Here is a 14,086-nt window from a genome sequence, read left to right on the forward strand (position 1 = left end):
TCACTGTCCGTGGTGCCCCGCACAAATCCACTGGCCCGGAAGTCCAGGTAACTGCCCGACGAAAGGCACTCCGTCTTCGCTCTGATCTAATATCAGCCCACATTTGGGTATTTTCACATCAAGCGTAGCACTTACCAGTCCAAGAATGCCACTCCAGGCATGTTTGTAAGCCTCTTCTTGCTTCATCGCATCAGTTGACCACCCTTTCAATTCTCCTGTTGCAAATTCGTGGACAGCCTTGGTGACCGAGTCAAATCCAGTCAAACCATCGTCAATGTACTGATGCGGGTTTTTCTCTAGCCACTTTATAAGATCATCTTGACCTTTGTTGCTGCCGCCGAAAAGAACCGCGCCGTCTCCATTAAGACGAGGATTGACAGTAATCAGGTCGTCCTGGCCAAGTAGAACACCATAAGAGCCCTTAAAGCCTGAAAACTCTTTACCAGTCTTGGGTGGCATAACTTTGTTGCACATGTGAGGGCATGGGGTGATCAGACCACGCAGAGACGGTTCGAGCGCAGAAATATAAGCATTAGATGCATGGACAACTTCTGAGCACTCAATATCGCCACGTTCGGTTTCAACGATCCATTTGTCTTGACTTCTCTTAGAGCAGATGACATTGGTGACTGTAGTGTTTGTTTGGAGGTTCACGCCTCTCTTGATATTGCCTCGCATAACATGCGCCGCAAGTTTCCATGGGTGTAGCGTTGAAACAGGCCATTCATAACATGCTTGTGCGCCTTTTATTTGTGATATCTGATATGCTGTCAATTATGTCAATCAAAAATAGGTATTGTTTTTACGAACCTCTGCTGCCTTTTTCGGCTCGAGTGTAACCTTAATACGGTCAACTTTACCGCCCGCTTCCTTGTACCGCTCAAAGGTCTTCTTTGCCTTTTCCGCGGCCTCTGGAGTAATTGGAACATCCATGGTGTTACCACTCCAATGTTCGCAGTCGACCTTGTTTTCCGTTATGTAATGTACCATTTCAGACCATGTCTGTTGCTCGTTTTGTAAAATCTGTAAATTTACGTTAGCGTAGATGGAAACATAGGCAAGTAACTTTATACCTTCAAGGCCTGCTGAGTGCCAAATTGTTTTTCATAGTCTATAAATCCTCGCCACTGGTCAGGCTTGCAATGGCCAGCATTTCGACCAGTAGCGCCGGAGCAGAATTGACGGGCCTCAACAACTACCACTTCCTTCTCAGGCCAGGTTTCCACAACATGTTTGGCGATCAATGTCCCAGACATCTATCTTCAGTCCTTAGCAACCCATCAGACAATTCCTGCGACATCAGAAGATACTCACGCCGGACCCGATGATCACGATATCTGCAGACGAAGGCAACCCTGTTGTTGTTCGATGATCCAGAAGAGGATCGCCCTGCACCGATTGTAGCCAGTGAGAAACGGAATAGTTGGCTCTTTTCGGAAAGCCAAAATTTTTGAATGCATCCTGTCCCATTCTGTCGGTTATCGGGTTCAAAAATGAAAGAGTACACCAATGTGGATCCGATAGGTAAAACTTTTGGGGGCTACGGAATACATTTATAGGTGACTCGGAACTGCCGTACGACCGGCCCCCCCCCCCCCCCCCCCCCTTCCCTCGTCTCGTCATGGAACATATCGCCTTTAGCGCTTTGGCATCCTGAGTCAAGCAACGGACAAACCTCCTTCTCCTTGTCCGGATAAGCGTCTTGTCAGGAAAATGACATCTTACTACGTACAGACAGGTCGAACAGATGTGGTAGTCCCTCAGCGCACTTCGCTTTATTCGTCGCACTCGTTCTTCTTAACTACGACTGCCGGGACTTTCCACCAATTAGAAAAAGATGGTTTATCTTTTCCGCTCCACAGCCATCTTAGCTCGCATGTTGAACCCTCCACCCCTTCTCCAGCGGGGTAAATCGGGACTTCCCACCAATTACAGTTATTTGTACTGCTCCACCTATGTACTCTGGTAATGGTTGTACGTGATAAAACCTCGACAAATATTAATGCAAATTCTGTCTTCTACAGAAAGATATGCTCTCTGGCCTATATGACTCGTGGCCACTACCTGCAAGCCGGCTTCTTATAGTATCAGAATGCCCAGCTTTTGATTCCGGCAAACATACATCTACCTTCCAGACTCTAGAACTCATCTAGTCTGCCCTCAGCTGTTATCCTCATTTCACTATGTCTTTGAACCTTCCGAATAGTAGTACTGGCAGCAATAGCATGTGGCCTCCTGGTACATTATGCCTTGCGGATGTAACTGCGTCCGATCGAAAAGCTATCATTTTGCAACCACGACCCTCAGATGATCCTAATGATCCCCTCAACTGGACCTCGTGGCGCAAATATTTGAACATGGGATTAGTCTGTTTTTATGTTGCTATGGTTGCCGAGTTTATTAACGCCAGTACGCCAACATGGGGTCCCATGGAGACAGAACTCGGTTTCACCGGCGAGATATTGAATGACAGTTATGCTGCTGGCTGTGCTGCTTTAGCAGTCGGCTCCGTCATCCTGATACCCTTTGCTCTCAAGTTTGGCCGTCGACCATTGTATCTATTCAGCACAGTGGTTCAGTTTGCTGTCTCCATTTGGTCCGCTAAGATGCAAACTGTGGGAGACCTAATGGCAGTCAATGTTATACAATGTTTCTTCGGAAGTCTTGCGGAGGCTATTGTTCAAATGACCATTGCGGATCTTTTTTTCGTGCACCAACGAGGAAGAATGAATGCCCTCTATGTCTGGTCGTGGCTTCTCTCCAGTTACATGGGTATTCTGGTCGCCGGTTTTGTTGCCAGTGGCCTCGGTTGGAGATGGATATGGTGGTTGAATGCTATCATCTTTGGTGTGGCCTTTTTTGTTGTCGGCTTCGGATACGAAGAGACAAAGTTTTGCCCGCCGCTTTCCCTCACGACTACAGATGTGCCACTAAATGGCACGAACGAAAATCAGTCGATTGTCTGCAACCCTCAAGACCAAGACACCAAGAAAGACGAATCGGAGAAGGTTGAGGGCAAGTCGTCCGCCGAAATGAGGCGATTGTATGCGGAACAAGGAGCCACAGATCTATTCCCAATTGAAACGGCAAATAAAACTCCGTCTGACAACATCACTGCTCTCACGATCAACTCCAATATCCCCATGAAGACATATTGGCAAAGAATCGCCTTAACAACCACTACTGCGTCACCTGGTGCCGCGAATGATTCCTTCTATCGACATATGTATCAACCTCTCATTATTTTAATGACAATTCCCGCCATCACTTGGACGGCACTTGTTTATGGCATCTTGGTGGCACTAGGAGATGTCATGTCAACAACCATGTCGGCTTACCTACCAGGTCCTCCCTATAACTTCTCTCCTTATGAAGTTGGCCTCATGAGCCTACCGAGAATGATCGGCGTCACTATCGGTGCCCTCATTGTCGGCCCACTGAGCGATTGGTGGATTGTATTTCTCTCTCGTCGACGGAACGGAATTTTTGAACCCGAGATGCGTCTATGGTGTATGATTCCCTTCTTGCCATTTGTCGTGGCAGGCGCACTTTTATTTGCTATCGGACTCAGTGACCACCGGCCATGGCCTGTTATTGCGGTCGGGCTGGCATTATATAATATCGGAGTCACCCCCATCAACACTCTCACGATCACCTACCTGACAGACTCATATAAAGATGTAAGTTCATGCTGATCCCACCATGCTTTCAGGGCTTATTCTCACACCAATGCAGATAGTTGGAGACGCACTAGTGGGCGTTACGCTGACGCGCAATACTTTCAGCACTGCGTTCATCTTCGCGCTCACGCCATGGGTCGCGAAGGTCGGTCTCGAAAATACTTTCATAACTATTCTGGTGATTGCAATTGGTATTCTGATGGTCTTCGCTGTCTTCCTTCGATATGGAAAGGCACTTCGGCGCATTGCCGCTTCGCGATATCTACATTATGCAGCTCGGCAGTATAAGGAGAGGGGTTTCGATTAGCTTCGTATCATTACATGTGAATCACGGTTTGAGAGCACATCTCGATGTCCCGTATGATATTCAGTGCATAATAATAAAGCTGAATCTTTAAAACTTAAAAGTATATACTATATTGAGGATCCTCGGACAATATTGTTGATTGTCCCCAAAGTTACGCCGCGAGCAGAGTAAGCTAGTCTAATCATACTTCGATTCAGGCTCCGGACACTCCCCAGATTCAGGATCCAGAGGCCCACCAGACAAGTGTTGCAACACGACCACTAGAATCATGTTAGCCTCATATTGAAGAATCCAGGTGAGCGCACGAATGGCTTACAGGCAAGCAATATCAATGTGAGTCCCGAAAGTGCCCAAGACGTCATGCCCAGGTCCTCTGCTGCGTCGGTCAAAACCATGGTGCTGAGTAGACTTATACCTAGCCCGACGAGGATGTTGGCGCCGATACTGATATACCGCAAACGGGAATAGCCGGCGCGATATCTGTGCGAGAGTAGTGTGAGAACTCCCACTATCAAACAGACCAGGCCGACGCAGACGCAGAAGTATCCTAGTGGCAAATATCAATTAGTACTGGAGGATTGGGAGGTCAATGGAAGCTGAACTTACCGAAAGTGAGGTCGAAAATTGATACAATTCCATCCAGCCATTCATAAAAGGTCTCGCCGGCTGTTTTCTCCGGTGGCTCCCAGCCGAAACCTGCGATGAGTGCTTTGAGAACCTCATAATACACGTTTTGGGCTTCTTCTACCACCATTGTGTGATTTGCAGTGGGATGCAAGATTGCATTTAAGGATTCGTCGACCTCGTTGATTTTTTGCATTGTCGAGGGAAATCTCTCGAAGACGACATGAACTGTTTGATTCAGTGTGGCGACAATATTCGACGTGTTTATAATCTCATCTACTATCTTGTCAAGATCTTTCATGGCGTGAGAGCACAATAAAATTTGGTTTGTCCCTTCCATCATGAGAGCGAGGACCAGATGGAAAGGGAAGTGTAGTATCGACCACACCTGCTGGCGGACGGAACCAAAAGGCTCCATACGAATATTATCGAAATATAATTGGTAAACAAAATACTATCTCACATGTTAGTATTGATACTATGCTTCCAAAAATAGGGGTCGAGGCTTCTACAATGATTAGTACTGCCGATATGATGGAGCTAATGTCAGCAGCGGTGAACTTGAGGTCGTAGGTCTCAATTTTGACGATTGTCTTCGTAAGGCCGATGATTCCTTCGCCGAGCTTTTTCTAGTCAGCTTCTATTTCTAGGTATGAAAATAATAGAACGTACAATGATCAGTGTCAGACAGCTCAGCCTCTCAACGAGATGTGTCTTCTCAAACGACATAGCCCGCCATTAGGCTGCAAGGGCTAGGTTCACGCTAACCTCTATCACAGCGACCACATACCATGCTATATAAGCGTCGTAAGCCGTACGTCGGTAAAAGGCAAAAGATGCGCCGAGATAGATGGCTGCGGCAACGAGAAGGGATAGCATCACAGCTATTAAAGGCATGCGAGTGGCGCGATACCTCCATGTAAAGAACAGAGTAGACCCATATTGACAGAAAAGAACCACGCGGCTAGACATTAGGATAAGCGATAGCTGCTACAAAGGTCCCCATCCGTTAGATTCTAGAAAGTGTGGACCGATAATCGCGAGCCCGACCATGACCCCGAAATGGCACGCATGGGCGATGCGTTCGAGGATGCTATCTATAGCAAACCTAACATCGTACAAGGTGACTTGGGCCCAAGTAAACCACAAAATGCAAAAGAATCCGATGTAGGAAGCTAATTCTATGAGGGAGAGGGGGCTGGAGTTAGCTACATGACAATAACAACCTAGTCAAAGAGGGGTGTGCTTGGGGACAGACTTTGTGAGCTATTAATTTCATGGGCATTGGTAAAAGAGGTTAGGTTCGCGACGAAGAAGAGATCAAAGAACAGTTGGATATTGGATGTTTCTTCATAATGCTCGAACTGCGGGTTATCAAAGAGCGTCTCGTCTTGCGTTGTCACATCAGCAACCCCGTCGACTGCTTCGCCCCGTCGGTCGCTAGCCTTTGACTGAGAACTAGTTAGCCTTCCAAAGCGAGCCTCCAGGACTGTCAGTGAGTTGCCTACCAATGGGCTTCTCCATAATGGGAGCCCACCCATTTTGTTTCACGGAGAACCAGCTGATATTGATTGGGATAGTACTGGCCGAAGAAGAATATCCCTTCGGCCACAATTTACGACAATACATATCAACTATATATGTATTTGTTAGTTCCAATAGTCTATTTGGCGCTAAAAATGGATCCTTTACGATCTGGAACCCGGCAATCCAGCGCTGGCGTTTCAGGCCACCAGCCGCAGCCCCCACTAGCCAAGTGACAGAATGATTGGACCTATCGTCAGTCGCAAAACCCCGTATAACACAAAACTTTCTAGATTCTTGGATAGTCTCTGCAATCTAGATTATGAGAAACGGGCCAAGCAGGAGCCTAATTGTTGCGATTGAGCGCTCAATACCGTTGCGCTGACCCTGGGGGCGAAGAATCTCGGTGATTCCACATGTTTTTCAGACTATTCCATGTCGATACTTGTCCGATCAACGGCGCCGCTTTGAGCTAAGCCTTCATTCTGGTTTCTTGTTCAGCCGCGAACCCCAGCCCCCACAAGGCTGTCTTAGTGGTCTGCATGCAAGACGGCCCATGCACTACATCACTAACGAGATAATTGCTTAAGTCAAATCAGTGGCCTGGTTGCCTTCGGAATCTGTTAGATTATAGATACAGATCTGCAAAGGTTACTACTATCACAAGAGCTTCGAAACGGTTATGAGCCGTCTCTTATGATGTAAGCTGATCGCCTTGTCGGCGGGGAAAACTCAATGGGAAGGGTGGAGACACAGCAAAACCAGAAGAAAGGAGATTACGAATGGGAAGGAACAAATCAAGAATGAGTGTATTGACTAGATGTGGTCTCCTAAAGGGGAAACCCTATAAATAGGACAGTGGGCGCCTAATCACGATACAATCTATACGATTAGTCTAGCGACACCGCCCCAATTTTAGCGCGTATACGACGCGTCCACCCTTTTGTTTTCTAATTTACTCAACAACCATGCGTCGGTTTGGGACTGAAATAAGTGGAAATCGAAGGCCAAATGCTGAATTTTGTGGCCTAATGCGCTCTGAAATTTTGTATGCGCTTGAACTAGGGCAGTCGCCTACTAAAATCGCGTCTGATTTAGGCGTTTCTCGTAGTACAATCTACTATATACGCGATCGATTCTAATAACGCGCAGATGTCCTATCTCACCCTCGTACTAGTTAGCCTAAAGTCTTTACCTAATCTGATTTTAGATATGGGAATTGATAGGGACACCCCCGTTTTTGTTAGGGGCACCCCTAATTATGTAATTACTTTCATTACATAATTAAAATAATCATGTGATCTGTATCTGAATTTCATTCTGAATTTCATCTCTGTTATTTATATGACCTTCGTGTTTGCCGCCACATGTACTGCACTTTGGGGGTGCCTTCTTCCGCTTCTAGCTAGGCTCTACTTCGTCTCTTTAGACCTTGATTCCGCTTCTGTTTCTTAGGCATTAGTAAAAAAAAAAAAAAAAACAGTGGCTCTAAGAGTAGAGGACACTGATTCGCCCTTGATTCGCGGCCCTCGCTTAGGCCAATTCGCTAACGGCTTGATCGCTCTCTAATAATCCGATATGCGGAAGTCAGACCCATCGTCCTTATCAACGTATTTGTATAAGGAGGCAAAGGAGCTATTTCCGTAGCTCTTTTATTTTTTGTTTACCTTGCTCAATGAGTTGTTATGGTAATCCTAAAACAGATCACATGACATTATTTAATTATGTAATCTCACAAATTACATAATTAGGGGTGCCCTTAACAAAAACGGGGGTGTCCCTATCAATTCCCTTAGATATGTCTTTCATCTCGTACGCCAGAACCTATACTAGAGCTATAGGGTCCTTTCTACAAACGTACCTAGAAATCCGTGCTATAATACTATTCGTCGAATTCGAAAGGTCGAACGTAGCATTTTAGCAACTGATCACCTCTGTGCCCAGAGGATTCTAGCAGCACAAACCTTGCCCTCGTTTATTCACTGTCTCCGTTGATCGTTAAATTTGTGAAGTACTGTGAATTCGATGACTACTTGACAGGCCTGTTTGAGCGTGCCTTCAATTTAGAACCATCTACATAGTCAGTCTCTGGTTTATCTCGCACGAACTGAGCCCTGCTACCAAGGGATGGATCCCGCTGCTGCCATCATGATGTATCGGGTCAGTCGGCTACATACAAGTAAGAAGGATAAGCGATATCATTACCACGCCCCACGACAAATACAAGGAACCGTGATCGCTTTTGCCGATTCAGTGCTAGCCATTGACCCTGAATTGCCCTGTATAACCTGAGGGAAAGCGTTGTAGACCATGACCTCGCAAGATTCAACCTCCAGTTGGAGTCATACCCTGAGGAGACTAGCAAGAGGATACTCAGAGAGGAGCATCTGGATATATTCGGCGACACGAGCAACCTAGTATTGACGTGCCAGAAGGCCGACCGATTGCAAGATTGCTCGACGCTGCACTTTTCTTAGGGCTGGTTGTGCATGTCTGAGATGGAACCGGGCGAGGGCTCGCTGCCCGTGCGTGAGATGTTCGTCCACAGCACGGCGTGCACAATCCTGTGGCTGTTCCTCGACCCGAAGATCCTGCAACCTCCGCTGGACGCTACTTTCCCAGGTATTGTGTCGGGGCTTGCGGGACTGGTCGTCATTGCACCTTCAGGCTCAGCGTGCTATGGGCTTGGGCAGGAAGCCTGGGGATCTTGATCACGGATGAAGTAACTGAGGGTGAGAAGGAGGCTGTACAGTCGGCTAATAAGGCGTACCTGTAAGAGGCACAGGCCATGGCAATGATCTTTCATTGTGCGCTTTGGAGGATTGTCGAACTGGCTGCTGTACTCATTACAAAGCACATGGGCCGGAAAGCGATGAAATGGTTCTCGTAATACCAGCTGTCGTAGTGGTTACCAAATTGGTAGACGCTCAGCTTCATAGTATACCACACGAAACTGTATAAGCATGTCTGGGTCTGAACAAGCTCCGGCGATCCACGGATTAAGCAGACGCTCTGGGAAGTGATCAATTTTAGATGCAAGCTAACCTTGGTTCTAGCTGAGCAGCAGGCTGAGTGGAGCGCAGAATGTAGCATTTTTGGTTGGTTAAAGAGCGTAGCGCGCTAACCCCGAAAGCGTAACCTCTTCGGGCGCACTCACTATAGTACACTGACGTTATATAAGACATCGTACCTCCCTGGAGAGACCTTTTCCACCCCAATTACTTCTGTAACCCAGATGACACATAATATTGTCAACATGCACTGTCTGGCACGAAGACTGCAGCCTTTTGCCTTTTCATTCCTGGCGGCCAGTGCTTTGGCAGCTGGCCTGGAGAACCAAAACATCCTATTTTTGGAGCCAAGCTCGCTCTACAAGCTGCCTGTCGACTTCAATGGCAATTCTTCTCAATCTTTCCTCCAAACAGATGGCCTCTTCAAAGGTACAGCCCGACAGGCTAGGTTCCAAATGGTGAAGCCCTTCATCGCATACGACGACGAATTTGCCAATCTCTTCGCCGCCGACGCTACCCTCGAACTTATCTACAATAGTTCCGACGGTAACCCAGTGTCAGATGAAATGGGTATTTGGGTTTGGGATCATAACCAGGTGTGGATGTCCTCAGCCGGTGTAGGCAACGTCAGCTACACCTACATCCTGGACTTGAACAAGCACACCGTCAAGCCATTAGACGTCTCGTCAAATGGGATTTCAATTGTCAATCCGAATGGTGGAGGATACTTCAATGGGAAAGTTTACATTGCTGGAACCGGCAATATGTCTATTCCTCCGGCTATTTACGAAGTCGATCCAGTCACTCATGAGGCGCAGGTGGTTGTGGATAGCTATTTCGGACTGAGGTTCAACGGGCCAAACGACTTGACCTGGGCTAAAAGACAAGACAAATCATGGCTTTTTTTCACAGACGATCCCTTAAGCTACTATTTCAACAACGGCAAATATCCCACTATCCCCGATGCCGTCTGGCGCTGGGATCCCGCAGAGAAGACCGTACTCCCCGTCATCGATCGCACAGATATCCTCGTTCCCAATGGAATCCGAGTAAACAAAGACAGCACCAAGCTCTATATCACGGACACGCCAAGCCAACTGATCCCAGGCAGTGGGTTCCAGGAGGTGTCTTCGATGGAGCTCTACTACGGTAGCGACAGCTCCTCAATCTATGTCTTCGACCTCAGTGAAGACGGTTTCCCTCACAACAAGCGCTTATTAGGTATCGCGCAACGCGGAATCCCTGATGGTTTACACCTTGATGACGCTGGCCGTATCTGGACAGGTGAGCAAGATGGAATTGTGGTTCGCAGCCCGACTGGCAAAGTCCTCGGGATGATAAATGCGCTGGCGATTCAAGGAGAACAAGTCGTCGATTCCAATAAAATGCCTTTGCAGAATTTTGCTTTGGCAGGATACAAGATCATTATTTTCGCATTTACCAAGATCTACCAAGTTCAGCTGAGTCACACCATTGTGAAGAATATGACCTAGAGAGCGGTTCCTGGCGGTGTGACGACCTCTCATTGTTGTACTATCACGTTCAAGTTAAGCCAATCCGCTTGAACATTGTATAGATAATAGAGAAATCTATTCCGACGTTGAAGCTTTTCTTTCATTTAGTGAAACCTCATATCGCAACACAACATGGCCGCCTAAAGTCTGGAGGGTACTTTTTGGTATAATATGGGTTCAAAAATGTAGGCCGACAAAGGTATTAATATGTGTATGCGACGTATTAGCAGGGCCTTTATAATACCACGTTTGCTGAAATGCACAGCCTCCGGGAAAGGAAACCGTCACTCTCTCGTATATCGCAATCAGCACCGTCCTTGCAAGAACCAATCCTGTGCCCTAGTGGCTTGGGTCGCAGCCCAGTTCCTCCTGTCCTGGTATCGCATGGGATATGTGAGAATAGGGATAGACTATTGTAGAACAAATCTCGCCGCAGCCTCATGAATCTCTTCCTGCTCCTTCGGCCACCCAAGTAGAGTACCCGCAACATAAACATCATGCGGCACATCTGGAACTTCGAAATGTTCGACTGAATTGCCCGGGACAGCTCTCATCGCGTTGGCAAATCCACGAATACTGTCAGAGAGAACCTCCGCGCCTCCCGCCTGAACGAAAATTGGAACCGGGGTTGCAAATGGATGCAGAGCTGGAGAGATATACGGATCATCCAGTCGCACGATCCCAGGGGGGGCAATAGCCCTTGCACCCCATGCCATCATACGCGGCTCGACGTAATCGGTCTTGATATTCCTATTTGCACTGACGGCCTCAGGATCACCTTCGAAGCAGTACTCTACCGAGGGCGAAAACAGAAGACATGCCTTCGGAGGTGGAAGTACGGCGAGTTCATGGCCTTGCACCTCCTTTATGGAGGCAAGATAGCGCAGAAGTGCCACTGCAATAGTCGAGCCTGTGGAGTCGCCTGCGAGGACGATGCGCGATGGGGAGATTCCCATTTCTTTGGTGAGGTAGATGTATGCTGTCAACGCGTCTTGCATGGCCCCAGGATACGGTGTTGGGTTATTGCCACCGGCGAGACGGTACTGCAGCCAAAACGAGCAAGTGTTGTTGCCCAGGCTGTTGTTCAGTAGGGTTGCCGTGGGTTCCGAATCCTCGGGCCGTCCAGTCAGCCACAGGAGCGAGCCGGAATGGAAGGCCAAAACTACTAGGCCTTGTTCTTCTAGTAGCGACTGCTTTAATGGTAGCTTCGGATACCAGGTGCCGCCGACCGTCTCTGGCTTGATAGTGTCACTCGTGAAGTCACCGCAATACGCAGATGCTGGCGCTGGGTCGATGGTCACCCATCGATCACCAAGTTTTTCCGGTTCCAAGCTCAAAGATTGCGTGAAACCGATTTCAGTTATAATATGAAAGACTCTCTCAAAGAGCCGTGTCATGCAGGCCTGACGATAGGTCCACGTTGGACTCTGGCGCAAAGAGCTCGGAATGTAGTAGATACTATAGAAGAAGGCCTCCAAAAAGCTTCGAAAGATAGCGACGATGATCCATATGGCAGACCCTGGCTGTCGAGTCCGCCAGTCGTTGGGTATTGCATCGTCATCTGCAAAAGAGCGCGCCATGTCACTGACCAGTCTTGCGTCTTGCGTGAGAAGTTAATGTTTTGAGATGCCAGGCAAAAAATCGCCCAAGTATGCTGAGCTTTACTGGCTTTTATCAGAGGGAAAGGAATGGGGGCGAACCCAGAATAGCTCCTCGCAAAGCATGCCAGAAGAAGCAACCTTGAAGTGGTGAGGCACTAGCGCCGGGAATCCACCTAGTGGAGCCGTAGATCCGGTCAACTAGACCAGTACGATGGCACGCGGGTCCGTCTTCAGGATTCAGATTTCAGACACCGATGTCATATCTACGGAAAAAGGATGTGATGTCGACAGCTAAATTTGTGATATGGAATTCTTGGTTTTCGGTGCGAATTGCATGCGTCTACCTACTGTACAATCTAACGAGACGCTGGTGCATGCTTAGGTGGGGCTGTAAATAGCCTCTCCCCGCTACCACCTCCAACGTCGCTTGATCCCCTTTTAACTCCCAAGCTTCCCTCCCAACTTCTTCTCGGTTCAACTCATATACCCAGTGAAAGCGCAACAGAGCCACTGCTTGGTATGTTATCAACGAGGGGATCAACCTGGGCGAAGCTCGACTACGCCCATGGGAAACAAGACGTCTACAACCCCTCCAATAATCCTAATGGCATTGTGAGCTTTGCAAATGCCGAGAACGTAAGTTGATTACCGGGATATCTCGTTTGGCAGAGCAGATCGCTGATGAGCAAGTCAGTGGCTGATACACGATGATCTGGCTGATTACATTAATAGACAGGTACGGCTCCTGAAAGCAGAAATCTGTTTATGATACCTATGGATGACAATGGAAAGATTTTTGAAAAGAAATGCTGTTCCTACGGTGAAGGCACCACAGGAACTCTACAGCTGCGATCAGCGATGGCGAAACACCTAAACACTCATTTTAGGCCAGCCCGGGCGATTGATGCTGAGGAAATTACTTTCGCTGCTGGGGTTACAAGTCTGAATGAAGCCTGTGCCTTTGTACTTTGTGACCCAGACGATGACATCATGCTGGTTGGTCCCGTATATGGGGCTTTTAACCGAGATCTTAGCACGAGGACTAGGTGAGAAGGGATCTGGCGATGTGTGGACTTTACGTTAACTATTTTGTTTCAAAGGGTTCATCTAGAATATGTATCTGTTGGAGACACGGATCAATTCTCGCCTGACTGTATCGCTGCTCTAGATGCCGGATTCGAAGCTGCGAAATCGCGGGGAAGAAGTATCAAAGCGTTGGTCATATGTAACCCGCACAATCCGCTTGGACGCTGTTATCCCCGGGAGACTTTGATTATGCTCCTTCGTCTTTGTTCCTCTAAAGGGATTCATCTAATCAGCGACGAAATATATGCTCTTTCGGTCTACAATCGATGTGACCGTCCGTCGGAAAGATTCATCTCCGTCCGCTCGATTGATCTTACCGATATCATCGATCCAGCACAAGTTCATATTCTTTATGGAATGTCAAAGGTGAAGCTAGGCGGCCGCGGTATATCTAGGAAGAATAATCGGACTAATACCCAAGAATCAGGACTTCGGTGCATGTGGATTGCGACTAGGCTGTGTAGTATCGCAAAACCCGGAATTTACTAAATCGATACGAGCTATTTGGTGAGTATCAACACAATCAATCTAATTTTCTTGGGCTACCAGCCAACTGAAAAACACATCTCCAGCCGATTTTCCTGGCCTTCTCAGTTCTCTATGGATCTGGCAACAAAAATCCTTGATAACCAAGAATTTGTCGAAAAATTGCTACGCACTTCTCAAAGGCTCCTTCTCGAGAATCGCTTGCTGGCAGAAGATCTCCTTAACCAGGCGGGCATTCGCTTTTACAATGAAG

At 47.7% G+C, this 14,086-nt stretch overlaps 4 protein-coding genes across 4 annotated transcripts; 1 reads left to right on the plus strand and 3 right to left on the minus strand.

Moving 5' to 3' along the window:
* On the minus strand, positions 1 to 1,256 carry PFLUO_LOCUS8279 (uncharacterized protein; the record flags this gene model as incomplete). Its single annotated transcript, XM_073785998.1, has 3 exons — positions 1 to 759; positions 811 to 1,023; positions 1,074 to 1,256. The coding sequence occupies 3 exons, from the start codon at positions 1,254 to 1,256 to the stop codon at positions 1 to 3; spliced, it is 1,155 nt and encodes a 384-aa protein (XP_073642298.1).
* A 2,908-nt stretch (positions 1,257 to 4,164) lies between these two features.
* On the minus strand, positions 4,165 to 4,741 carry PFLUO_LOCUS8280 (uncharacterized protein; the record flags this gene model as incomplete). The annotated part of the gene is made up of 3 exons (XM_073786001.1): positions 4,165 to 4,247; positions 4,304 to 4,534; positions 4,594 to 4,741. 3 exons carry the CDS (start codon positions 4,739 to 4,741, stop codon positions 4,165 to 4,167), a joined length of 462 nt encoding a protein of 153 aa, XP_073642299.1.
* A 4,650-nt stretch (positions 4,742 to 9,391) lies between these two features.
* On the plus strand, positions 9,392 to 10,639 carry PFLUO_LOCUS8281 (uncharacterized protein; the record flags this gene model as incomplete). Its single annotated transcript, XM_073786002.1, has 1 exon — positions 9,392 to 10,639. One exon carries the CDS (start codon positions 9,392 to 9,394, stop codon positions 10,637 to 10,639), a length of 1,248 nt encoding a protein of 415 aa, XP_073642300.1.
* Positions 10,640 to 11,070: 431 nt separating this feature from the next.
* On the minus strand, positions 11,071 to 12,240 carry PFLUO_LOCUS8282 (uncharacterized protein; the record flags this gene model as incomplete). The annotated part of the gene is made up of 1 exon (XM_073786003.1): positions 11,071 to 12,240. The coding sequence occupies one exon, from the start codon at positions 12,238 to 12,240 to the stop codon at positions 11,071 to 11,073; it is 1,170 nt and encodes a 389-aa protein (XP_073642301.1).
* Between the last annotated feature and the right edge of the window lie 1,846 nt (positions 12,241 to 14,086).

The sequence above is a fragment of the Penicillium psychrofluorescens genome, assembly GCF_964197705.1.
Source record: "Penicillium psychrofluorescens genome assembly, chromosome: 5".
Lineage (NCBI taxonomy): Eukaryota > Fungi > Ascomycota > Eurotiomycetes > Eurotiales > Aspergillaceae > Penicillium > Penicillium psychrofluorescens.